The sequence below is a fragment of the Dama dama genome, chromosome 4, assembly GCF_033118175.1.
Source record: "Dama dama isolate Ldn47 chromosome 4, ASM3311817v1, whole genome shotgun sequence".
Classification (NCBI taxonomy): Eukaryota; Metazoa; Chordata; class Mammalia; order Artiodactyla; family Cervidae; genus Dama; species Dama dama.
The window spans coordinates 69,354,045-69,379,804 of NC_083684.1; the positions used below are offsets into that span (position 1 = coordinate 69,354,045).

The following is a 25,760-nucleotide window of genomic DNA, read 5'->3' on the forward strand; positions in this document are numbered from 1 at the left end:
AGATTGATGAGGTCTTCAGGAAAGGAATAGTGACTTTATTTGGAAAGCCAACAGACCAATGAGATGGTGAACTCGTGCACCAAAGAATCATCTTATCAGGGTTAGATAGGCTTTTTTTGAAGGGGAGGGATGGTCAAACAGTGTTTACTAAATGTAAAATAACCCTAGCCCATGGGGAAGAAAATTCCAAGGAGAGGAGAGAAAAATACAGGTTAAATACCCACCTGTGAACTCACACTTTCACACACACACACACACTCTCTCTCTTTCTAAAAGGGGAGGAGGCATAGCTGGCTGTTGCCAACTTTCAATTAATTAATGAATGGCTGTGCTGGGTCTTCGTCGCTGGGCACAGGCTTTCTCTAGTTGCGGGAAGGGGGGCTGCTCTTTGCTGTGTGAGGGATCTCATCGCTGTGGCTTCTCTTGTTGTGGAGCACCCGCTCTAGGCACATGGGCTTGTGGCCCACGGGCTTAACTGCCCCATGGCATGAGGAATCTTCCCATTCTCGGGATTGGGCCTGTGTCCCCTCCATGGGCCGGCCGATTCTCAACCACTGGACCACCAGAGAATTACTGATCCAAAGTTGTTTCCCCTTAACTTATTTATTTTTAATGAAGGGACAATTACAATACTGTGATGGCTTCTACCATACATCAACACAGATCAGCCATAGGTATAATTATGTCCACTCCACTGTGGAAAACTTTTAATGCTAAATCCTTGGTTTTCAAAGCGTTCCATGTAGGTCTGGTCATAATATCCCTTTAAGCCCCCAGGAAGACAAAAGTTTCTGTCTGTTCTGCAAATTTTTATCTCTGTACGAATGGGAAAGTGTCATACCTTTCAAGTCCAGAGCCTTGAGAATAGTCTTAGTCCCTCAGTCACGTCCGACTCTGTGACCCTATCGATTGTAGCCCACCAGGCTCCTTGTCCATGGAGTTCTCCAGGCAAGAATACTAGAGTGTGTTGCCGTTGACTTCTCCAGCCTTGAGAATGGGTTCTCCTCTATTCCAAGCTCATGGCAACGTTCTTTTACCAAAGAGCCAGCATGAGTAAGCACAGACAGCAGAGCCCAAGGGTTAGAGCTGAAGTAAAGACCCAAGAGGAAGTCAGAGCCAGAGGTGTGTGGCTCTCCCTCTGAATGGTAAGTGTTATCAACTCCCAACTGCTGCAGTCATCTGTCCTGCCACCAGTCACATGGTGCTTCTGCCTAGTCGCTCAGTTGTGTCTGACTCCCTGTGATCCCATGGGCTGCATCCTGCCAGGCTCCTCTGTCAGTGGGGATTCTCCAGGCAAGAATACTGGGGTGGGTTGCCAGTTCCTCCTCCAGGGGATCTTCCCCAAGCCAGGGATCAAACTCATGTCTACTGCATTATGGTGGAGTTTTATCTTCTGAGTCACCAGGGAAGCCCGCCAGTAACATAAGAAGACTCAATGTTTCTTCCCACAATTACAATTGCCAATTTTTCCATTTACTTTCAATGAGGCCATGGTGGGTGTTTGGCATCAAGCTTTCACTATCAGTGTAGCATAACTCTGAGGTGGAATGTACCATAAACTTTTAAATAGAATATGAATAGAATGCTAACTTCCCAATTAAAAAATAGATATGCAACTAGCAACAAAGATTTACTGTATACTATCAAGAACTATAGTCAATATCTTGTAATAACCTAAAATGGAGAATAATCTGAAAAATACTACAGGTATACATAACTGAATCACCTTATTATGCACCTGAAACACTGTAAGTCAACTAACTTCACTCACATATATATATAATGAAATTTATAATTTCATTATATTTCATTTATAATTAAATTCATTTATAATTAATTCATTTAAAATTCAAATTTAGTTTAATTTTTTAATTAATTTAATTAATTTAAATTCATATATAAATTCATTTATAATTAAATTAAATGAAACCTGTAAAATAAATTTTAAAATGAAATGAAAGAAAATGAAGTTGCTTAGTCATGTCTGACTCTTTTTGACCCCCTGGACTATCCCCTGGCAGGCCCCCAATCCCTGGGGTTTTGCAGGCAAGAATACTGGAATGCATTGCCATTTCCTTCTCCAAATAGTGCAGGCCAACTGCAGCATACTCCTTGATGGACTGTGTACTCACTTGCACATTCCAACTCTGCATACAGTGTATTCACATGGGCACTCTGAAGCTGCCTAAAAGAGTCTCAGCTGAGATGGTGGGTTTCTGGAAGTTCCCTGGAAGGAAGTCAGAGGCTGAGTCCCAGGACCTCCCCACCCCTCACTCCACAGCTCAGCACAGGAGCCCTTCCAGGTTTCACCAGCATCCCAGAGTCCCCACTTCACCCCCCACCGAGCTTTCAGGGCTCAAGTGAGACATGGGTCTCAGGAGACCCAGGGGGACCCACCTGCACCATTCAGGGTCCTCTGGCCCAGACACAGCCCTGGAAGTGAGAGATTTGCCAGCGAAAGCCTGGGCTGATTCTCTTCCAGTCAGGATCCCTGGCTCTCCAGCTGCCCAAGCCCTGAGGTTCCTGTGAACTGGAGGGAGGGTGGGCGTCCTGTGCCCTCCTGCAGTGCCCTCCTGCCCTCCACATCTGGCCAAGGCAGAGAAGTGCAGAGAGGATGGGAGGTATGTCTGTAGCTCTGAGCACCCAGAACCCCGCACCAGCCCTGTACGGATGAGGAGACCATGGGGCCCTAGAGGACAAATAGAATGTGGTCCCTGGGGGTTGCCGCTGTCCCGCTGGGTTCCCAGGCCATGGACCCGCAGCAAGGGGGTGGCCCCTCCGTTGACCTGGCAACGATGACATCTCAGCCCAGCCCTGAGGTCTCACTTCTTTCACTTTTTGTCTGTTCTGAACCCCTGATCCAGAAGGTGGAATCCAGGTTTTCATCCTGATTCAACTGTCACAGCCTGGCTTCAAATAGGACTCAGAACTTGATTTTCCCAGTTCCCTCCACAAATGGAATTTACTTCTCATCTTCGGTCACTTCAAAAGTTATTGCAGAGCACCTACTCTGACCAGGCATTGGTGCCACAACAGAAATACACCCATGACCCAGGTGAAACCATCTTCTGTAAGTGGTTCAAGAATTCAGATTCAGCAGAATGCAGGCATCAAACGCTAACATTCAATTTTTTTTTTTAAAAGAAATATGAGAATAACTGGGGTTCATGTCTACACTTTGAACATTCAAAAAAATGAAGATCATGACATCTGGTCCCAGCACTTAAAGGCAAAAAAAAAAAAAAAAAAAAAAAAAGGAATCTTAGGGGGAAAATGAAAAAGTCGCAGTAGCAACACAGAAGCCCAGCCTGTCTTCACTTCTAGTGATCCTGACATTTCTTGGTGAAAGAGTTCTTGGGCGGTTTAGTTCTAAGCCAGGAGAGACATCACACACAGAGAGCTCAATGAGGAACTAAGGCTCCCTGGAGCTTGATTTTCACCCCATTTGCCAGCTCAGTTCACACCGGGGTCCTCATGTTGTTATGGTCTTCATCCCTCTGCTTGGGTGAGCCAAGCCAAATGGTGACCCAGCTGATAACTTAAGAGGCACAAGATTCTCAAATCCTTGGCTTTGGTGACAAGAAGCAAAAAAGACAAAACTTGCAAATATCAGTGGATTCACACAACACACGCAAAGCCTCCCTGGGGCAAGTGTTCTCTCTGCAGCCCCTCAGTGATCTGGAGTGGAATGTCCAGTAGAATTCTCTGTGATGGAGGGACTCTTTAAACATCTGCCCTGTCCAGCACCCTGGCACCTGGCTATATGACGCTACTGAGCACTTGAAAACTGGTGGGTGTGACTGAAGAGCTGAATGCTCTACTTCACATACGTGTAGAGTCAGTGTCTGCACCACATGGCTGGGTAACTACTTTATCAGCCAGTGCAGGTCCAGACTGACGGGGATCTTGTTGTCCTGTTTCTACCCTGGAACCCCAGCAGCCTCAGTGCCCACAGCTGAGAAAAGGTTGAGGATGTTCCCCGGTGGTTCAGTGGTAAAGAATCTGCCTGCCAATGCAAGAGACATGAGAGATGTGGGTTCAATCCGTGGGTCAAGAAGATTCCCTTGAGAAGGGAACAGCAGCCCACTCCAGGATTCTTGTCTGAAGAATCCCATGCAGAGAGGAGCCTAGCGAGCTACACACCATCCACGGGGTTGCAGAGAGGAGCCTAGCGAGCTACACACCATCCATGGGGTTGCAAAGAGTCAAACATGACTGAAACGACTTAGCACTCACACACGCAGCCTCTTCTGGCAAGTGGTACCACACTGGATGTCTCAAACAGAATATACTTGTAACCGAAGGCCATGCTGAGCCCTGACTTGGCCCCATCCTTTGGGCACAGAGTGTTATAAATTGAAGAGCTAGATCTCTTTTATTTTGCCAACTTGCATTGCTTTTATTACTGTTTCATGGAAAGCACTTTGTTTTAAATATGCCAGTGTGCACATGTCAATCTTAAACTTCCAATCTATCTCTCCCCCCACCCTTCCGCTCTGTAACTCTAAGTTTGTTCTCTAAGTCTACAAGTCTCTTTCTGTCTTGTAAATAAGTTCATCCTTGTAAACTATTAGTGAACAGAGGTTTCTTTTTTAATTGGCTTTATTTTATTTTAAACTGAATAATTTGAAGGCTCAACTTGCAAATTTTAATGCTTTACTGGAATTCTCAAAAAGTAGGATGATCATGGTAACCTACCCAGTATGTGCAACTGATTAGAATAACTTCTCCCAAAATGTTAGATAGTTAAAATAGAATATTAGTATAGCCAGGGGATTACTAAGAGGTGGTGGGACATCTGATGACAATCCGATAATTCTTGGACTCCACTGTTCACCTCAGAGCTGCTGGGCTGCTTTGGAGGAGGAGGAGTGTCCACAGAGGAAGCCCTTTAAAAAGAGATCTAGCTCTTCAATTTATAACACTCTGTGCCCAAAGGATGGGGCCAAGTCAGGGCTCAGCATGGCCTTCGGTTACAACGAGTTCCTCATAGATACTGGACTCAGCAGAGGGGTGCATGGTGCTCAGAGGAGTGGGAGTGAACAGTCTCTCAGAGAGGCTCCTGTGGTTCAAGTGGGCGAATATCACATTTTCTGCTACAAGGTCCTGAGAGGAAGGAAGTGTGAATGATGGGATGAGATGCGATCTTCGAAGGCTGGGGCATTGGGCATTGGAGGGGCTCGGCCTATGGCAAGGGTTTGGGCAGGGAGGACTCACCGCGCTGTTCACTGTTCTGTCTTCCTTGGGCTCTCCTTCCATGATGGCAACATCTGCGAATGGAAGAGAGTCAACGCTCTTGAGGTGGCGGTGGTTCTTATAGACTTCCATGTCTTGAGTGGGGACATCAAAGCCAAAAGAAGCAGTGGTGTACCCCAGGTTGCTGAGCTTGTCTACTCCACTAAATTAAAAGCAAAAACCACCCTGTATACAAGCCCAGCCACTGACGGACTCTCAGGAACCTGTGCAAACACACGGAGCCCATCCTACGTCTTCTGTTATGGACCATCCTCTAATGTGTACCAGAAGATTCCCAAGATCATAAAGGGGAGAAGAGCAGATGGCTGTGGTGGAAGGGAAGAACAGGGCTTGGAGCGTCCCTGGTGGCCGGGGATAAAGGGTCCTCCTTCCAGTGCAGAGAGTGTGGTTCCATCCCTGGTGGGAGAACCAAGACCCCACGTGCTGTGAAGCAGCTAAGCCCCACAGGCTGCAACTGCTGAGCCCGCGAGCTCTGGAGCCTTGAACCACACCCCAGCACCACAATTAAGATCCCCCATGCTGCTGCCAAGACCTGCTGCAGTGAGAAATAAATGAAATAAATGAACACATGTTTTCATAAAAAGAACAGGGTTCCATGGTTCTCTGCAAGATATTCCCTCAGGGATTACAAAGGTAAATCAGGTTTTACCCTACAGGAAGTGAAAATGCCATTCTCTGCTATGAGCCCACCTCCCCCTGGGTCAGATGATGCTGTCCTTCCCTCCTTCAGACTTATGATTTTGGGTAGAACACCAGTGACAGTTTGGCTCTTCATACTTGCTTTTTGGGAAACCAGTGACAGAGAAGAACAGCGAGGAGGATGCTGGCATAGATGAAGGCTAGGGATAGCCTAAGGAGAAGGTGCAGCTGGCTGGAGTGGCCTTGAGAAAGCCGTGCTTCTGCCAACAAACAAATGGCAGAAAGTCTGGTTATTCGTTGCATACATCCTGCCCCTAAACACAGGATTTATTGTATCCTTGTGTCAGAGTGTGTCAGCAGCTCTCAACCTGATCAGTTATGGTCTCCACTTCCCAGGAGGTACCAAAGCATCCAGCAGAGATGCTAGCAGTGGATAAAGTAAAGAGGCTGTGCAGACCAGCAGAGGTCTGAACCAAGGTCCCCCAGGCACCGATGAAGTTTTTCTCTGGTCCCCCTCATCAAGGCATGGTGTTTGTACATGATTGGAGACCCCTTTATTCCTCAATATAATTCCCCCTCCATCCACATATACCTGGAATGGAATCCTCAAGAAGACAACGACACTTCTATCTCTGAACTGTGGAATGTTTATTTCATAAAACAATAGCAAAAGGATAGCACATATTAAAGTGCTCCCTACAATTCTCCTCTTGTCCCCCCACCCCCACCATCCTTCCCCAAAGATCCTGGTGAAGGGAGGGTAAGCATCTCCCTTAAGCATGGGGTCAGGTCACTCAGACCAACTTTGTCCAACTTAGAAATTCCCTGTCCCAGAGCATGAGAAACTCAATGCCCTCTCTGGTTCTAATCCAGACCATGATCTCAAATGCTGACATGACAGGAACGTTGAGGAGCCCAAAGTCACAGAGCTGGGAGGTAGTAGAACCAACACTCACATAGGAACCCTCTGTCTTCTCAGACACTTGCTGAGATAGGAGACCGCCTTGCTTACCTTCTGTGGTGTGTGGATCCATGGTTGATGGGCAAGTACTTTTAGTGGATCCTAGGAGAAAGAAACAGAAGTGGTGAGCAAGTAACTTTCCTCATACCCACTGAATGAGGACTATTCTTTCTGGAAGGTTGACCTCCTGCCTGTCTTTTGACTCTGTCATCCCCCAGAGCACTGATGGGGGAGGGGAGAGCTTCTGGTCCCTCCCCATGAATGCGTTGAGTAGATCCTCCATCCTGAAGAAGTGACGGTGGAAGGAGGCAGGAAGGATATGTCTGGTGGTGAAAGAAAGCTGTAAGCAAGAGACATTCTCTCTGCTCCGGGAATGAATATCTATGCTCCTTAATTGGGAAATCACTTATATGTCAGAGGTGCTTTGGGAAAACACTAAGAGCAAGGGGCAGATGCAATCTCTGATCTTCCCCAAGCAGCCCAGCCTCTCCTCCTCCTGGGTCTACCCTGACCATTTTCTTTATTTGCCTGGATAGACAGGACTCTGATGTGGAGCATCCATACAGGAGGTGGAAGAGGGTTGAGATGCCATCGACCATCTCTCTTCCTCTCTGGTTCTCATTGCCTCCATTTCTCCAGAAGCCCAAAGGTCCCCTGACACCAGCACGGGGCTCTTGAGATAGAGCTCATGATATAGTAAGATGTCATGGAAAAAGCCAAATGGACTTTTTGCACAGTGCAATCTCATTTACTATATTGTAAAGCATGGGACTCTTCATGGGTTCTTGATGAAAGGCTCCTGGAGTGGGTTGCCATATCCTCCTCCAGGGGACCACGTTTTGTCAGGACTCTTCACTATGACCTGTCTGTCTTGGGCGGTCCTGCACGACATGGCTCATAGCTTCATTGAGTTACGCAAGCCCGTTTACCAGGACAAGGCTGTGATCCACGAAGGGGAGAAAGTGAAGGACAGAGGAGTCTGTCGAGCTGCAGTCCACGGGGTCACAAGGAGCTGGACACAACTTAGCGACTGAAGAGCAACAAGAAAGCTGGGCCAGGAGGAGGGTCCTCACCTGTGACAGACAGGAGCACGGGGTCGCTGGGGTCTGACCACACGTAGGGAGAGCGAGTGAAGGAGCCGTAGCACCTGTAGACCCCGCTGTGGGCTGGGGTCCCAGGACCCAGAGGGAACGCTGCCTGGAGTGCACCGCAGGGGCCCCGCCCTCCAGCGAGCAGGCGCCTAAGGTTCTCCCCCTCCCTGAGCAGATGGAACTGGTCAAAGGTGCGCTCGGAGCTGCAGAGCAAGGCCACATTCTCTCCTGACCTCACCACGGCCCCCCGCCTCTGGGCTGAGAGAGAGGGCTTCTTGGACAGACCTGGAAGGAAGACCTTGATCTTAGGGCACAAAGTAACTCTAGCCCTAAATAGAGGACTAAAGCTGGAAGTGTGCAACGAAAGAAGCACTGTAATGAGAAGGCCGCCCACTGCCAGGAGAGAAAGCCCCACAGCAACGAATACCCAGCACAGGGGAATATTCAAACTTAACTTTAATAATGGAGTGTCACTTAATATCCTTTTTTTAAATAGATATATATGTATATGAAGAACTGAATCACTCTAAGGTACAACAAGAATTAACAACATCTTAAATCAACTAGAATTCAACATAAAAAGAAAAAAGAAAATTTAAAAATCAACCAGATTGGGCTGCTCTTGAATTATGGAACCTATTATCTACTGCTGGGACCATCAGAAGATATGATACTGACCCAGAAGCAGACCTTATGGAGTGGAAATTTCCAGAGTCTCACAGGATCTTTGACCACCTCATTCTTGAGGGAGTGTTCAGTGCTGCCCTGCCCACCCCCAGGGGCTGGAATGGACTCCTTAGTAGGGAGAGTGGGAGGGACCACTCCCCCCTCTTTGTGCAGAAGGACGCGTTAAACCACGAGGCTGAGCAACTTCAGGGTGTCAACCTCTATCTCGATCACCCAGGGGCTGGACTGCAAGGGCGTCTGGTAACACTGTGCTCCTGACAGAGGACGGGAGCTCTGAAATGAAGGTTGGAAACCAGCCCCTTAACCAACCATCGTTGGCTGCCTGAGCCGGGAACTGCCCGGGTCCCTGCTCTGGTACATCTTTCTCTATTGATCGTTCTTTCGTGTTCTTGCTGCTTCACTCTGTCACCGGCTGTGTCTTCTCTTTACCACATGGCAGGTACTCTGTTCTCTTTTCCTTCCGTGTTCACACCTCCTCTCTCTCTGGTTTGTTCCCTCTCCTGAGTGTGTGTCTCTGCACGCCTGTCATTGTCTCCCGGTACTGATGCTGGACTGGACACCAGACCTTTTGTGACACAGACAGCAGAAGGGACTGGTCTGGACACACTCACCTGTGATGACGATGTCCACGGGGTCACTGGGGGCTGACCACTCATAGGGGGAGCGGCTGAGAGAGCCGTAGCATCTGTAGGTGCCCGCACTCCCCGAGGTCATGGGGCCAATGAAGAAATCAGCTGCGGCATGCCCGCCCGTGAACCTCTCTCCATGTCTCTGGAAATGCCCTGTGCTGTTTTCCTGGTGCAGGATAAACTTGTCAAACGACAGCTGTGATTGACAGTGGATGGTCACATTCCCTCCCACCTTCATGAGGGGGCCTGGGTGGGCTGAGATGGCGGGTTTTGTGAACAAACCTAGGAGCAATGAGGTTGTGAGCTTCAGTGAGTCACCCCACCTCAGCGCTTCCCCTGAGAGCTGAAGATGTGAAAAACCTCCCCATGAACCAGCAGAGCCAATTACCCTTCCTGTATGTTCTGTTGCATTCTCTCCAGCCTTGTTCTCAGGCTCTGGCTCATGCTTTTCTGTTTCTCTTTGCTCAAGACCTCCAGCCTCCTCTGAGCTTATTCTAAGCTCTTTAGCTGCTGTATCTGCTCTCAGCTTTATGCAAGCACACTCAGTCACTTCAGTCCTGTAAGACTCTCTGTGACCCCATGGACCATAACCTGCCAGACTCCTCTGTCCAAGGGATTCTCCATGTGAGAATACTGGAGTGGGTTGCCACGCTTAGCCTCATATCATCCCTAATATCCGTGGTGGGGAGCTGGGTGGTTCTGAGGATGCATACCCTGTCTCCCTTCACACTCATAGAATGTGGGCGATGACTGGCAGGACGTTGGGATGGAGGTGGAGAAAAGGGAACTTTTCCCATATGACCCCATCTCATGCCTCTGGATACTTTCCTGGGACTCCTTCCTGGGGCTCCTGCTCCTTCATCGGGTACTACAGCTCCCTACAGCATGGCAGGTGCTGGATCAGGGTCATTCCCCATCCCCCCTGCTGGCCCGCACTGCCTCCTCCTTCCTGAGCCGGCCACCACATCTGTTCAACACCCAGAGTTTATACTCTCATTTTATGTTCTCTTTCCTGGTTTGTGCCTGGCTAGGAATCCTGAATCAGTCTTGAACCACATAAGGAACTTGGACCTAGAGTGGGATTGCCTGCATAGAAGGCTGTCCTGGGCTTGGCTGAACCCCTCCTACCTGTGACCACAATCTGCAGGGGGTCACTGTGTCTGGGCAAAAGAGGGAGAAACCAGGAGAATCCAGAACACGTGTAGGACCCAGCATGTTCTCTGGTCACCGGGCCAAGGGTGAAGTTGTTGAAATGATTTCCCCAGAGCTCGGACAAACTGGTCCCATCTGTTCTGAACAGTCTGAATCTCTTAAGTGGAGAACGGAAGTGACACCAAAGAGTCACAGTCTGTCCTAAGGGAACCACGGGGCTTGGCCAGGCTTACAAAGAGGGCTTCTCAAATTCACCTAGGAGAGATGGAGGCACAGGCTTTGAGAGGAAAATAGGAATGGTCCCCTCTCCCCACTGCTTTGTTGGAGCACTTCCCCTTCAATTCTTCCAAGGCACCTACTCTAAAGTGGATCACCCTGATCCTCAAGGACACCTGGGGCTTGGGGACAGACAGAGACACAGTCAACCCAGGACAGACAACACGGAGATTCTGAGAATGTGATTCTCAGCAGTGATTCTTCTCAGGAGAAGAATAAGTCCTTGGATTGACAAAATGTTGAAAACTCTCTCAAAACACAAAACACTGGGGATTCCCAGGTGGTCCAGTGGTTAGGACTTAGCACTTTCCCCGCCAAGGGCCCTGGTAGACTCCCTCATCAGGAAACTGAGATCCTGCACGCTGCGTGATGCAGGCAAAAGGAAACACCACAGAAAAATGACGAGTGATAAAGAAGGGAAAGGACTTCCCTGTTGTGTTTGTGCAGCTCAAATGGTAAAGAATCTCCCTGCAATGCAGGAGAGCAGGGTTCAGTCCCCAGGGAGGGAAGATGCCTTGGAGAAGGAAATGGCAACACACTCCAGTATTCTTGCCTGGAGAATCCCATGGACAGAGGACCCTGCTGAGCTACAATCCATGTGGTCACAGAGTCGGACTTGACAGAGTGACTAACAGTAACACAACTAAGAAGAGAAAAAGCCACTTGACTGAAAAGCAGGAAGAAAACTATGAACCCCGCTCCTTTGTTAGCTAGCCTCCATCAAATGTGGGACAAGGTCCAGGTGGCCCTGCCTGACACCCAGCCCCTCCTCTGGGGTCAGGTCTATCGGGCGATCCTGCAGATCCTGTTGTGAAGGGCTGGTTGGAGATGCCACGTTGTTGGAGAGGGGTCTGTGGGCTATAGCACCTCACTCCCTCTCATGATAGAAATGGCAGTCAGGGGGCCCAGCTCTCAGCTCCCAGGCTTCACACTGTCCCTTCAGGTCCAGAGTCCAGAGCCGGGCTAACTTCTGGGGAGACTGAAGGTGAGTATCAATGCCAATAGGAGGACATGGGATCCACAGGGCACGCGGCTCTCACTGTACTGACAGGGGTCTCACCCTGCCCCCCAGTGTCATCTGCCTCAGCCCCGCCTGCTCTGCTCAACACAGAAATAAGGGATGGGGAGGACTCACCCACAGCTGCCCAGATCCTCAGACTCACACAGAATCCTAGAAGGAAAAGCCCGTCAGAGATGGCTTGTCCCGGTGGACTCCACGCTCCTTGCACCCTCATCCAGGGAACCTGGTCAGTGGTGTGAAGACCCCCAGTTTCCACCATAAACCAAACCTGCCGTGTCTTTCCAGACTCACCGAGACTCAGGAGGCTGAGGAGTGTGGGCCACATGGCTCTGCTTCTGTGAGGCAGGAGGCAGGACTGAGCAAAGCTGACCGAGTCACAGGATGCGGAAGGCGGGCGGTGTTGTTGATACAGTCAGCCTGGTGCAGGTCACAGGGGAAGATGGGCAGCCTCCTCTCACGCCAGGGATGGAAGTCTGTCTGAGCCTCATCTCTGAGCAGGCCTCATGACCTGAGCATCAGTTGTTGTTTCCCAAACACTATAAACGTAGGAGGATTTGAACAGATCTTGCTGCCTCATGAAGTAGGAATAGTGATTCAGTGTATACCATGCACGATGCTTTCCCCAAGCTCATGATAAATCTCATTAACCTTAAGTCTTTGCAGAAGAGAAATCCGATGTACTCACCTCGTATTTCAGGCTCAGTAGAGGTTCCCAATTAAAGGCTCATTAATATGAACTTTGATTCTACATTCTCATGAGAGGAAAAGACATGCACTTTATGGCTCTTTGAAAATTGTAAAAAATTCTATATTGTAATATTTGTGATTAAGAGACTAATTGACTGTGTTAATTTCAGCTGTACAACAAAATGATTCAGTTATTCATATACATGCGTCTATTGCTTTCAGATTCTTTTCTCACTTAGGTAGTCACAGAATATTAAGTAGAATTCTCTGTGTTATAACAGTAGGTCCTTGTTGGTCATCCATTTTAAATATAGCCCTGTGTATATAAATCCCAAACTTCTAATCCCCCTGACACTATACCACCTGGTGACCATAATTTCTTTCTCTGTGAGTCTGTTTTGTAAATAAGTTCATTCTTTTAGATGTCACAAAGAAGTGATATCATGTGGCATTTGTCTTTCTCTGACTCTTCATCTGAAATTATTCCGTGACTGTGAGTGGAAACTTTGCAAACACACACTTTCTCTGTCTCTCTCTCTTGCTCCCTTTCCAATCCAAGGACCACACATGTACACAAAGATAACGTGTGTAAAGAGCACGGTGGTGTTTTTTTGGGAGGGGGATATGTTCTGCCTGAAAAGGTGGACCACCTTGCTTACTACATACTCAAATGAACACAAAATATGTCAAGTAGAGACTTCCAAGCTCCAGAATGTTTGAGTGAGGGGCATATCTCCAATCAACTCCAATCAGGGACAAAACGGCCCAGCTGTTTCAGGACTCCAAGAGCAGACATACACCTGTTCAGCTGTTGTTCACAGACAGAAAAGAAACTCAGTAAGGGCAGTGATTCCATTCCATTTTGCTGGGGGTGGGTGTTGTTAACATTAGTGATGCTCCCTAAGTAATAAATCTGGTCTCCTCTTGATCATTATGTATATAATGGAGTAACAGTCCAGTCACCTTTCTTAAAAGTTCCTTTATTTACTTAATATCATGTTTCAGAATAGATCTGTATTCTTTGTCATTTCAGTTTGTGCATTTTGACTGCCATGTAATATTTCTTTTTTCCCCATTTATTTTTATTAGTTGGAGGCTAAGTAGTTTACAGTATTGTAGTGGTTTTTGCCATATATTGACATGAGTCAGCATGGATTTATGTGTATTTCCCATATATATATATAGAAGATCTTAACAGACCCATCACAAGCAAGGAAATCATAATCAGAAATCTTCCAGCAAACAAAAGCCCAGGACCAGATGGCTTCACAGCTGAATTCTACCCAAAATTTAGAGAAGAGCTAACACCTATCTTACTCAAACTCTTCCAGAAAATTGCAGAAGAAGGCAAACTTCCAAACTCATTCTATGAGGCCAACATCACCCTAATTCCAAAACCAGACAAAGATGCCACAAAAGAAGAAAACTACAGGCCAGTATCACTGATGAACATAGATGCAAAAATCCTTAACAAAATTCTAGCAAACAGAATCCAACAACATATTAAAAAATCATATATCATGACCAAGTGGGCTTTATCCCAGGAATAAAAGGATTCTTTAATATCTGCAAATCAATTAATGGAATACACCACATTAACAAATTGAAAGATAAAAACCATATGATTATCTCAATAGATGCAGAGAAAACCTTTGACAAAATTCAACATCCATTTATGATTAAAACTCTCCAGAAAGCAGGAATAGAAGGAACATACCTCAACATCATAAAAGCTATATATGACAAACCCACAGCAAGCATTACCCTCAATGGTGAAAAATTGAAAGCATTTCCCCTGAAATCAGGAACAAGACAAGGGTGCCCACTCTCACCACTACTATTCAACATAGTTTTGGAAGTTTTGGCCACAGCAATCAGAGCAGAAAAAGAAAAAAAAAGGAATCCAGATAGGAAAAGAAGAAGTGAAACTCTCGCTGTTTGCCATGAAATATTTCATTGCAGATATATAAACCACAAATTTTTAAAATTAAAAGGAAATTATGAACTATGGTTCATTTCCACTGTATAGCAAATTGATTCAGCTTGACCTATATATTCTTTTCCATTATGATTTTTGGCAAGATGCTGAATAGAATCCCCTGTGCCATACTGTAGAACCTCATTCTTTATCCTTTCTATGTAAAAATAGCTTTCATCTGCTCATCCCAAACTCCCAGTCCTTCCCTCCCCCGTAGCAACCACAAGCCTGTTCTCTATGTCTGTGAGTCTGTTCCTCTTTCCTTGATACGTTCCTTTTAGATTCCACAAGTGGGTGATATCACATGATAACTGTCTTTGTCTTTCTGTCTTACTTCACTTAATATGTCAATCTCCTGGTCCATCCATGCTGCTGCAAATGGCATGATTTCATTTTTCAAATGTCTGAGTAGTATTCCATTGTGTGTGTGTATAGGCATATACAACATCCTCTTTATCCATTCATCTGTTGGTGGAAATTTAGTCTGTTCCCATGTCTTGGCTATTGACAGTTGTGCTGCTATGAACACAAGGGTGCATGAATCTTTTCAAGGTATAGTTTTATTCCAGGTATATGCTCGGGACTGGAGTTGTTGGATCATATGGAAACTCTGTTTTTGCTTTTCTTGAGGAACTTCCATATTTTCTGCCACAGTGGCTGAACCAGTTTATTTTCCCCAAAAGTGTAAGAGGGTTTCCATTTTCTCCAAACCCCTCTCCTGCGTGTGTTATTTGTCAACTGTTTAATGATGACCACTCTGATTGGTATGAGGTGGTACCTCATCGCAGTGTCAGTTGGCCTTTCTCTACTAGTGAGCAATGCTGAGCATCTTTTCATATGCCTGTTGGCCATCTGTGAATCTTCTTTTAAACCACAGATATCAGTTGTGAGAGTGATGTCTTTGGTTTTGTCTAAAATGAACAACACCTCTGCTGATGTCTCATGAATGTGCTCTGAGTGCAGCCTCACATTGCTTGTCATGGGACAAAGTGATGAGATCTTCAGGAAAGGAATAGTGACTTTATTTGGAAATCCAGCAGACCAACGAGATGGTAAACTCGTGCCCCAAAGAATCATCTTACCTGAGTTAGATGGGCTTTTCGGGGGGTGGAGAGGGTTGGTCAGTATTTACTGAATGTAAAATAACACTAGCTCATTGGGAAGAAAATTCCAAGGAGGAGAGAGAGCTATACTGTTTAAACACCCACCTGTGACTCACACTTTGACACTTACACACACACACACACACACACACACACACACACACTCTCTCTAAAGGGGGAGGAGGTGTGGCTGATTGTTGCAAACTTTTATTAATTAATTGATGCCTCCACTGGGTGTTCATCACTGTGCACAGGCTTTCTCTAGTTGTGGGAAGGGGGCCTGCTCTTTGCTGTGGTGCAGGGTCTTCTCCTTGCAGTGGCTTCTCTTGTTGTGGAGCACCCTCTCAAGGAACATGAGCTTGTGGCCCTTGGGCTTAAGTGCCCCGAGGCATGTGGAATCCTCTCGGTTCCGGGATCGGGCCAGTGTCCCCTACATTGGCAGGCAGATTCCCAACCGCTGGACCATCAGGGAAGTCCTGTTGCAAGCTTTTTTCCCTTAATTATTTTTAATTTAAGGACAACTACAATATTATTAGTTTCTGCCATACATCAACATGGATCAGCCATAGCTATAGTTATGTCCCCTCCAGTGTGGAAAACTTTTAATCTTGGAATCCTTTGTTCTCAAAGCTGTCCATGCAGGTCTGGTCATGCTGTCCCTTTAAGCCCCCAACAAGACAGAAGGTTCTGTCTGCTCTGCCACTTTTTATGTCTTTATAAAAGGGAAAGTGTTATACCTTTCAAGTTCAGAGCCCTGAGAATAGTCTTAGTCCCTGAGTCATGTGTGACTCTTTGTGATCCCACGGGCTGCAGCCCGCCAGGTTCCTCTGCCCGTGGGGATTCTCTAGGCAAGAATACTGGGGTGGGTTGCCATTACCTTCTCCAGGAGATCCTCCCAATCCGGGGATCGAACTGAGATCTCCTGCATTGCAGGAGGATTCTCTATCATCTGAGTCACCAGGGAAGCCCAGCAGTAACATCATGTGATTCAATATTTCTTCCCACAATTCATGTTGCCACTGTTTTCCATTTACTTTCAACGTGGACCTGGTGGGATATTGGCATTATGCTTTCACTGTCAGTGTAGCATAATACTGAGGTGGAATATAGCATAAATTTAAAATAGGAGTTTGGATACAATGCTACGTTTCTAATTAAAAAAGAAAGATGTGCAACAAGAGACACAGATTTACTGTATAGCACGGGGAACCACAGTCAATATGTTGCCATTACCTAAAATGGAAAATAATCTGAAAAATAATGTATGTGTATTTGAATAACTGAAGATCACCTTGCGGTGCACCTGAAACACTGTAAGTCACTGAACTTCAATAAAATATATTTATGAGATTAAGTAATGGAATCAGTAAAATAAATAAATTTTAAAACAAAGTGAAAGAAAATGAAGTCACTCCATTGTGTCCGACTCTGCAACCTTATGGACTGTAGGCTGGCAGGCCCCAATATCCATGGGATCTTCCAGGCAAGAATACTGGAATGAGTCACCATTTCCTTTTCCAAATAGTGCAGGCCAACTGCAGCATACTCCCTGAAAGTCTGTGTACTCACTCTCACACTCCAACTCTGCACACAGTGTATTCACATGGGCACCTTGAGCTGCCCAAAGAGGCTCAACCCAGTTGGTGGGTTTGTCGAAGGTCCCTGGAAGGAAGTCAGAGGCTTAGCCCAGGAGCTCCCCACCCCTCACTCCCCAGTTCAGCTCAGGAGCCCTTCCAGGTTTCACCAGCATCACTCCAGAATCCCAGTGCCCTCACCTCCTCCCCCACCAATTTCCTGGGACTGAAGTGAGATATGGCGACCCAGGAGCCCTGGGAAGACTCACCTGCAGGGTTCGGGGTCTTCTGGCCCAGACTCAGCCCTGGAAGTGAGAGATTTGCCACCGAAATCCTGTGCTCATTCTCTCCCCATCAGGATCCCTGGTCCCTCCAGCTGCCTGAGCCCTGAGGTTCCTGTTAACTGGGGGCGGGTGGGCATCCCGTGCCCTCCTGCGGTCCCCTCCTGCTCTCCACATCTGGCTGAAGCAGGGAAGCCCAGGGAGGATGGAAGGCATGTCTGCACCTCTGAGTGCCCAAACACCTCCGCCCCCATCCTGTACAGATGAGGAGACTACGGGGCCTTAGAGGACAAACAGGATGTGGTCCCTGGGGGGCTGCCGCCAACCCTCTGGGTTCCCATGGCCGTGGACCCACAGCAAGGGGGGCCCCCTCCATGGACTTAGCAACGATGTCACTCGGCAGGGCTCAGGAGGCATCTCAGCCCAGACCTGAGGTCTCACCTCTCTCTTTCTGCCCGGTCTGACCGCCTGCTGTAAGGGTGAGACCCATGTTCTCGTCCTGAGTCAGCCCCAGACAGTCTGGCTCCAACTAGGACTCAGAGATTTATTTTACCAGTCCCCTCCAGAAATGGAATTTACTTCTCATCTTGGGTCAGTTCATAAAGTATTGCAGAGCACCTACTGTGTACCAGGCATTGGTGTCACACAGCAGAAATACACCCATGACCCAGTTAAAGCCATCTTCTGTAAGTGCTTGAAGAACTCAGATTCTGCAGAATGCGAGCATCAAATGCTAATAATCAATTATTTTTTAAAGAAGAAATATGAGAATAACTCGGGTCTATATCTACACTGTAGACATTTGAAAAAATGAATTGCATGGCCTCTGGTCCCAGCACTTAATGGCAAACAAACAAACAAAAAAATTTAGGGGAAAAGTGGCAACTGTGACAGATTTTCTTTTTTTGGGCTCCAAAATTACTGCAGATAGTAACTGCAGCCATGAAATTAATAGACCCCTCTCCTTGGAAGAAAAGCTGTGACAAACCTCGACAGTGTATTAGAAATCACTGTTCCAACAGAGGTCCTTATAGTCAAAGCTATGGTTTCCTAGTAGGCACATGCGGATGTGAGAGCTGGAGGTAAAGAAGGCCGAGCACTGAAGAACATGCTTTTAGACCGTGGTGCTGGGGAAGACTCTTGAGAGTCCCTTGCACATCAAGGAGATCAAACCCATCAATCCTAAAGGAAATCAACCCTGAGAGTATTCATTGGTAGGACTGATGGTGAAGCTGAAGCTGCAATAATTTGACCACATGATGCAAAGAACTGACTAATGGAAAAGACCCTGATGCTGGGAAAGATTGAGGGCAAGAGGAGAAGAGCGCGACAGAAGATGAGATGGTTGGATGGCATGATTGACTCAATGGACTTGAGTTTGAGCCAACTCTGGGAGACAGTGAAGGACAGAGAAGCCTGGTGAGCTGCAGTCCATGGTCACAAAAGTGACACATGACTTAGTGACTGAACAAGAGCGTCTACACTGTACTTGAGGGAAGAGCTGCTTGAGGAGGTGGAGAGCCCTGGGGTAGGAGGGAGTACGTTCTAGAGGGAAAAGAACATTCCCTAGACCCTGGGACACAGGACTTCCTGAGGCGGGAGGGGGGAGTTGGTGGAGGGCATGTACAGTGCTGTCCACTGTTCAAGGATTGTGGTTTTATTTTTAAGAGAAATCAATAGATAAGCAAAAAACTGTATGATAAGACAGCATTGTGAAGGTCATATTATATTAGTCGCTGTAGAGAAAAGGGAAATGGAGGGAGGAGCCAAGATGGCGGAGGAGTAGGACGGGGAGACCACTTTCTCTCCTACAAATTCATCAAAAGAATAACTGAACGCAGAGCAAACTTCGCAAGACAACTTCTGATTGCTAGCTGAGGTCATCAGGCGTCCAGAAGAGCAGCCCATTGTCTTCGAAAGGAGGTAGGACAAAATATAAAAGATTAAAAGTGAGACAAAAGAGCTAAGGACGGAGATCCGTCCCGGGAAGTCTTAGGCGGCATTGCTTGGGGTAGGGTCCGGGCCTGAGTGCCCTGAGGACAATCGGAGGGAGCTTCTGTGAGTTGCCGACTTGAACTGTGGGAGACCAAAAGAGAGAGAGTAAACTAACCGGCCCGAACACACTGCCGGCCATTCGCAGAACAAAGCGACCGAGAAAATCCAGAGAAGAGCTCGCAGGCTGCGGACCGGCCCAGCCCCGCCAGAGGCAGGAGGCAGGAGGGAGGGGAAGGTCGCGGCGAGACACAGGGCGCAGGCACCCGACCGGCGCGGGCGGGGACTGGGGCTGGGGACGCGGAGGCAGAAGGCGCGCGCACCCGACTGGCGCCAACGGAAACTGAGACTGGGTCCGCGGAGGGGAGGGGGCGTGCCACATCTGGGGAGAGTGCGCCCACCAAGCCCCTGGCTGCCTGGACCGCTCTGACGGGGAAGGCACAGTGAGCAGGCGCAGCTTTTCCTTCCGCGCTTTTGTGGAACACCCGAGGGCTGGAACCTCGCGCAGCGCGGGGCGCGCTTCACATAGAACAGCTGGAAGCCTGAGCAGCGCAGATGGAGAAAGCAGCGTCAGCCCCTCCCGGCAGCCCCAGCCCGTCCCCGCGGCGCCAGCCCGTCACCACAGCGCCAGCCCCTCCCGGCAGCGCCAGCCCCGCCCCGCAGCGCGACGGAACTAGCTACCTGAATAAGAGTCCACTTCCGCCCGCCTGTGTCAGGGCGGAAATGAGGCTCTGAAGAGACCGGCAAACAGAAGCCAAATAAACAAAGGGAACCGCTTCAGAAGGGACTGGTGCAACAGATTAAAATCCCTGTAGAAAACAGTGACTACACCGGAAGGCGCCTGTAGATATGGAGAAGCGTAAGCTGGAACGAGGAGCTATCTGAAACTGAGCCGAACCCACACTGACCGCAACAGCTCCAGAGAAACTCCTAGATATAATTTTACTTTTTTCTCTTTTTTTTTCTTTTTTTAATTTTTTCTCTTTTATTTTCCTTTAAAATCCCCTATTACTCCCCCATTACTCCTTAACTTTCATTTACATAGATTTTTACGATTTTTTTAATTAGGGGAAAAAAATTTTTTTTCTTTTCTTTTTTTTTTCTTTTTTCTTCTTTTTTTTCTTTCCTTTTTCTCTTCTATTTTCTATTTTTCTTTTTCTCATTTCTTTTAAAGTCCTCTAGTACTCCTCTACGACTCCTTAATTTTCATTTTCAATACACTATAACCTTACAAAAAAAAAAAAAAAAAGAAGAGAAGCCCTATTTTTAAACCAAAGAGTATTCTCTCCCAATCTTGACTCTCTGTTTTCTACCTCAGAACACCTCTATTTCCTCCTTTCCCCTTCTCTTCCCAATCCAATTCTGTGAATCTTGGTGAGTGACTGGGCTACGGAGAACACTCTGGGAACAGACAGCTGCGTAGATCTGTCTCTCTCCTCTTGAGTGCCCTTTTTTCTCCTCCTGCTCATTTCTATCTCCCTCCTCCCTCTCCTCTTCTTCATGTAACTCTGTGAACCTCTCTGGGTGTCCCTAACAGGGGAGAATCTTTTAGCCATTAACCTAGAAGTTTTCTTATCAGGGCTGTATAGTTGGAGAAGTCCTGAGACTACAGGAAGAATAAAAGTGAAATCCAGAGGCAGGAGACTTAAGCCCAAAACCTGAGAACACCAGAAAACTCCTGACTACATGGAACTTTAAGTAATAAGTGACTGTCCAAAAGCCTTGATACCTACACTGAAACCAACCACCACCCAAGAGCCAATAAGTTTTAGAGCAAGACATACCACGCAAATTCTCCAGCAATGCAGGAACATAGCCCTGAACATCAACATACAGGCTGCCCAAGGTCACACCTAACACATAGACCCATCTCAAAACTCATTACTGGGCACTCCATTGCTCTCCAAAGAGAAGAAATCAAGTTCCACAAACCAGAACAATGACGCAAGCTTCCCTAAACAGGAAACCTTGACAAGCCAATCGTCTAACCCCACCCACCGGGTTAATCCTCCACAATAAAAGGGAACCACAGACTTCCAGAATACAGAAAGCCCACTCCAGATACAGCAATCTAAACAAGATGAAAAGGCAAAGAAATACCCAACAGGTAAAGGAACATGAAAAATGCCCACCAAGTCAAACAAAAGAGGAGGAGATAGGGAATCTACCTGAAAAAGAATTTAGAATAATGATAATAAAAATGATCCAAAATCTTGAAAACAAAATGGAGTTACAGATAAATAGCCTGGAGACAAAGATTGAAAAGATTCAAGAAATGTTTAATAAAGACCTAGAAGAAATAAAAAAGAGTCAATTAAAAATGAATAATGCAATGAATGAGATCAAAAACACTCTGGAGGGAACCAAGAGTAGAATAATGGAGGCAGAAGATAGGATAAGTGAGGTAGAAGATAAAATGGTGGAAATAAATGAAGCAGAGAGGAAAAAAGTAAAAAGGATCAAAAGAAATGAGGACCACCTCAGGGACCTCTGGGACAATGTGAAACGCCCCAACATTTGAATCATAGGAGTTCCAGAAGAAGAAGACAAAAAGAAAGGCCATGAGAAAATACTCGAGGAGATAATAGCTGAAAACTTCCCTAAAATGGGGAAGGAAATAGCCACCCAAGTCCAAGAAACCCAGAGAGTCCCAAACAGGATAAACCCAAGGCGAAACACCCCAAGACACATATTAATCAAATTAACAAAGATCAAACACAAAGAACAAATATTAAAAGCGGCAAGGGAAAAACAACAAATAACACACAAAGGGATTCCCGTAAGGATAACAGCTGATCTATCAATAGAAACCCTCCAGGCCAGAAGGGAATGGCAGGACGTACTGAAAGTAATGAAAGAGAATAACCTACAACCTAGATTACTGTACCCAGCAAGGATCTCATTCAGATATGAAGGAGAATTCAAAAGCTTTACAGATAAGCAAAAGCTGAGAGAATTCAGCACCACCAAACCAGCTCTTCAACAAATGCTAAAGGATCTTCTCTAGACAGGAAATGCAGAAAGGTTGTATAAACGTGAACCCAAAACAACAAAGTAAATGGCAACGGGACCACACCTATCAATAATTACCCTAAATGTAAATGGGTTGAATGCCCCAACCAAAAGACAAAGTTTGGCTGAATGGATACAAAAACAAGACCCCTATATATGCTGTCTACAAGAGACCCACCTCAAAACAAGAGACACATACAGACTAAAAGTGAAGGGCTGGAAAAAAAATATTTCATGCAAATGCAGACCAAAAGAAAGCAGGAGTCACAATACTCATATCAGATAAAATAGACTTTCAAATAAAGGATGTGAAAAGAGACAAAGAAGGACACTACATAATGATCAAAGGATCAATCCAAGAAGAAGATATAACAATTATAAATATATATGCACCCAACATAGGAGCACCGCAATATGTGCGGCAAACACTAACGAGTATGAAAGAGGAAATTAATAGTAACACAATAATAGTGGGAGACTTTAATACCCCACTCACAACTATGGATAGATCAACTAAACAGAAAATTAACAAGGAAACACAAACCTTAAATGACACAATGGACCAGCTAGACCTAATTGATATCTATAGGACATTTCACCCCAAAACAATCAACTTCACCTTTTTCTCAAGTGCACACGGAACCTTCTCCAGAATAGATCACATCCTGGGCCATAAATCTGGTCTTGGAAAATTCAAAAAAATTGAAATCGTTCCAGTCATCTTTTCTGACCACAGTGCAGTAAGATTAGATCTCAATTACAGGAAAAAAATTGTTAAAACTTCAAACATATGGAGGCTAAATAACACCCTTCTGAATAACCAACAAATCATAGAAGAAATCAAAAAAGAAATCAAAATATACAAAGAAATGAATGAAAATGAAAACACAACAACCCAAAACCTATGGGACACTGTAAAAGCTGTGCTAAGGGGAAGGTTCATAGCATTACAGGCTCACATCAAGAAACAAGAAAAAAACCAAATAAATAACCTAACTCTACACCTAAAGCAATTAGAGAAGGAAGAAATGAAGAACCCCAGGGTTAGCAGAAGGAAAGAAATCTTAAAAATTAGGGCTGAAATAAATGCAAAAGAAACTAAAGAGACCATAGCAAAAATCAACAAAGCTGAAAGCTGGTTTTTTGAAAAAATAAACAAAATTGACAAACCATTAGCAAGACTCATTAAGAAACAAAGAGAGAAGAACCAAATTAACAACATTAGAAATGAAAATGGAGAGATCACAACAGAAAACACTGAAATACAAAGGATCATAAGAGACTACTACCAGCAGCTCTATGCCAATAAAATGGACAACTTGGATGAAATGGTCAAATTCTTAGAAAAGTATAACTTTCCAAAACTGAACCAGGAAGAAATAGAAGATCTTAACAGACCCATCACAAGCAAGGAAATCGAAACTGTAATCAAAAATCTTCCAGCAAACAAAAGCCCAGGACCAGATGGCTTCACAGCTGAATTCTACCAAAAATTTAGAGAAGAGCTAACACCTATCTTACTCAAACTCTTCCAGAAAATTGCAGATGAAGGTAAGCTTCCAAACTCATTCTATGAGGCCACCATCACCCTAATCCCAAAACCAGACAAAGATGCCACAAAAAAAGAAAACTACAGGCCAATATCACTGATGAACATAGATGCAAAAATCCTTAACAAAATTCTAGCAAACAGAATCCAACAACATATTAAAAAAATCATACACCATGACCAAGTGGGCTTTATCCCAGGAATGCAAGGATTCTTTAATATCCGCAAATCAATCAATGTAATACACCACATTAACAAATTGAAAGAGAAAAACCATATGATTATCTCAATAGATGCAGAGAAAGCTTTTGACAAAATTCAACATCCATTTATGATTAAAACTCTCCAGAAAGCAGGAATAGAAGGAACATACCTCAACATAATAAAAACTATATATGACAAACCCACAGCAAGCATTACCCTCAATGGTGAAAAATGGAAAGCATTTCCCCTGAAATCAGGAACAAGACAAGGGTGCCCACTCTCACCACTACTATTCAACATAGTGTTGGAAGTTCTGGCCACAGCAATCAGAGCAGAAAAAGAAAAAAAGGAATCCAGATAGGAAAAGAAGAAGTGAAACTCTCGCTGTTTGCAGATGACATGATCCTCTACATAGAAAACGCTAAAGACTCTACCAGAAAATTACTAGAGCTAATCAATGAATATAGTAAAGTTGCAGGATATAAAATTAACACACAGAAATCCCTTGCATTCCTATATACTAACAATGAAAAAGCAGAAAGAGAAATGAAGGAAACAATACCATTCACCATTGCAACAAAAAGAATAAAATACTTAGGAGTATATCTACCTAAAGAAACAAAAGACCTATACATAGAAAACTATAAAACACTGATGAAAGAAATCAAAGAGGACACAAACAGATGGAGAAACATACCGTGTTCATGGATTGGAAGAATTAATATTGTCAAAATGGCTATTCTACCCAAAGCAGTCTATAGATTCAATGCAATCCCTATCAAGCTACCAACGGTATTTTTCACAGAACTAGACCAAAGAATTTCACAATTTGTATGGAAATACAAAAAACCTCGAATAGCCAAAGTAATCTTGAGAAAGAAGAATGGAACTGGAGGAATCAACCTGCCTGACTTCAGACTCTACTACAAAGCCACAGTCATCAAGACAGTATGGTACTGGCACAAAGACAGAAATATAGACCAATGGAACAGAATAGAAAGCCCAGAGATAAATCCACGAACCTATGGACACCTTATCTTTGACAAAGGAGGAAAGGATATACAATGGAAAAAAGACAACCTCTTTAACAAGTGGTGCTGGGAAAACTGGTCAACCACTTGTAAAAGAATGAAACTAGAACACTTTCTAACACCATACACAAAAATAAACTCAAAATGGATTAAAGATCTAAATGTAAGACCAGAAACTATAAAACTCCTAGAGGAGAACATAGGCAAAACACTCTCCGACATAAATCACAGCAAGATGCTCTATGACCCACCTCCCAGAATATTGGAAATAAAAGCAAAACTAAACAAATGGTACCTAATGAAACTTAAAAGCTTTTGCACTACAAAGGAAACTATCAGTAAGGTGAAAAGACAGCCCTCAGATTGGGAGAAAATAATAGCAAATGAAGAAACAGACAAAGGATTAATCTCAAAAATATACAAGCAACTCCTGCAGCTCAATTCCAGAAAAATAAATGACCCAATCAAAAAATGGGCCAAAGAACTAAACAGACATTTCTCCAAGGAAGACATACAGATGGCTAACAAACACATGAAAAGATGCTCAACATCACTCATTATTAGAGAAATGCAAATCAAAACCACAATGAGGTACCATTACACGCCAGTCAGGATGGCTGCTATCCAAAAGTCTACA

At 45.4% G+C, this 25,760-nt stretch overlaps 1 protein-coding gene and 1 long non-coding RNA gene across 2 annotated transcripts; both read right to left on the minus strand.

The window, feature by feature from the left end:
- Positions 1-584: 584 nt before the first annotated feature.
- LOC133054902 (uncharacterized) lies at positions 585-3,209 on the minus strand. Its single transcript, XR_009692532.1, has 3 exons — positions 2,398-3,209; positions 2,133-2,227; positions 585-1,086 (listed from the first exon to the last, which is right to left on the minus strand). It is a non-coding gene; the product is annotated as an uncharacterized LOC133054902 (long non-coding RNA).
- Positions 3,210-4,639: 1,430 nt separating this feature from the next.
- LOC133054903 (killer cell immunoglobulin-like receptor 2DS2) lies at positions 4,640-11,989 on the minus strand. Its single transcript, XM_061140308.1, has 6 exons — positions 11,827-11,989; positions 9,246-9,545; positions 7,930-8,232; positions 6,908-6,958; positions 5,218-5,270; positions 4,640-5,106 (listed from the first exon to the last, which is right to left on the minus strand). Exons 1-6 carry the CDS (start codon positions 11,969-11,971, stop codon positions 4,951-4,953), a joined length of 1,008 nt encoding a protein of 335 aa, XP_060996291.1. The 5' UTR covers positions 11,972-11,989; the 3' UTR covers positions 4,640-4,950.
- Between the last annotated feature and the right edge of the window lie 13,771 nt (positions 11,990-25,760).

Excerpts from the sequence above, each read along its gene's own strand:
- LOC133054903 (XM_061140308.1), bottom strand. The coding sequence starts at position 11,971 with ATGGTGGAAACTGGGGGTCTTCACACCACTGACCAGGTTCCCTGGATG. Across the intron at positions 9,546-11,826 it reads GAGGATCTGGGCAGCTGTGG|GTTTGTTCACAAAACCCGCC; the intron begins GTGAGTCCTCCC and ends CATTGCTCCTAG. Across the intron at positions 8,233-9,245 it reads CGTGGACATCGTCATCACAG|GTCTGTCCAAGAAGCCCTCT; the intron begins GTGAGTGTGTCC and ends TCTTCCTTCCAG.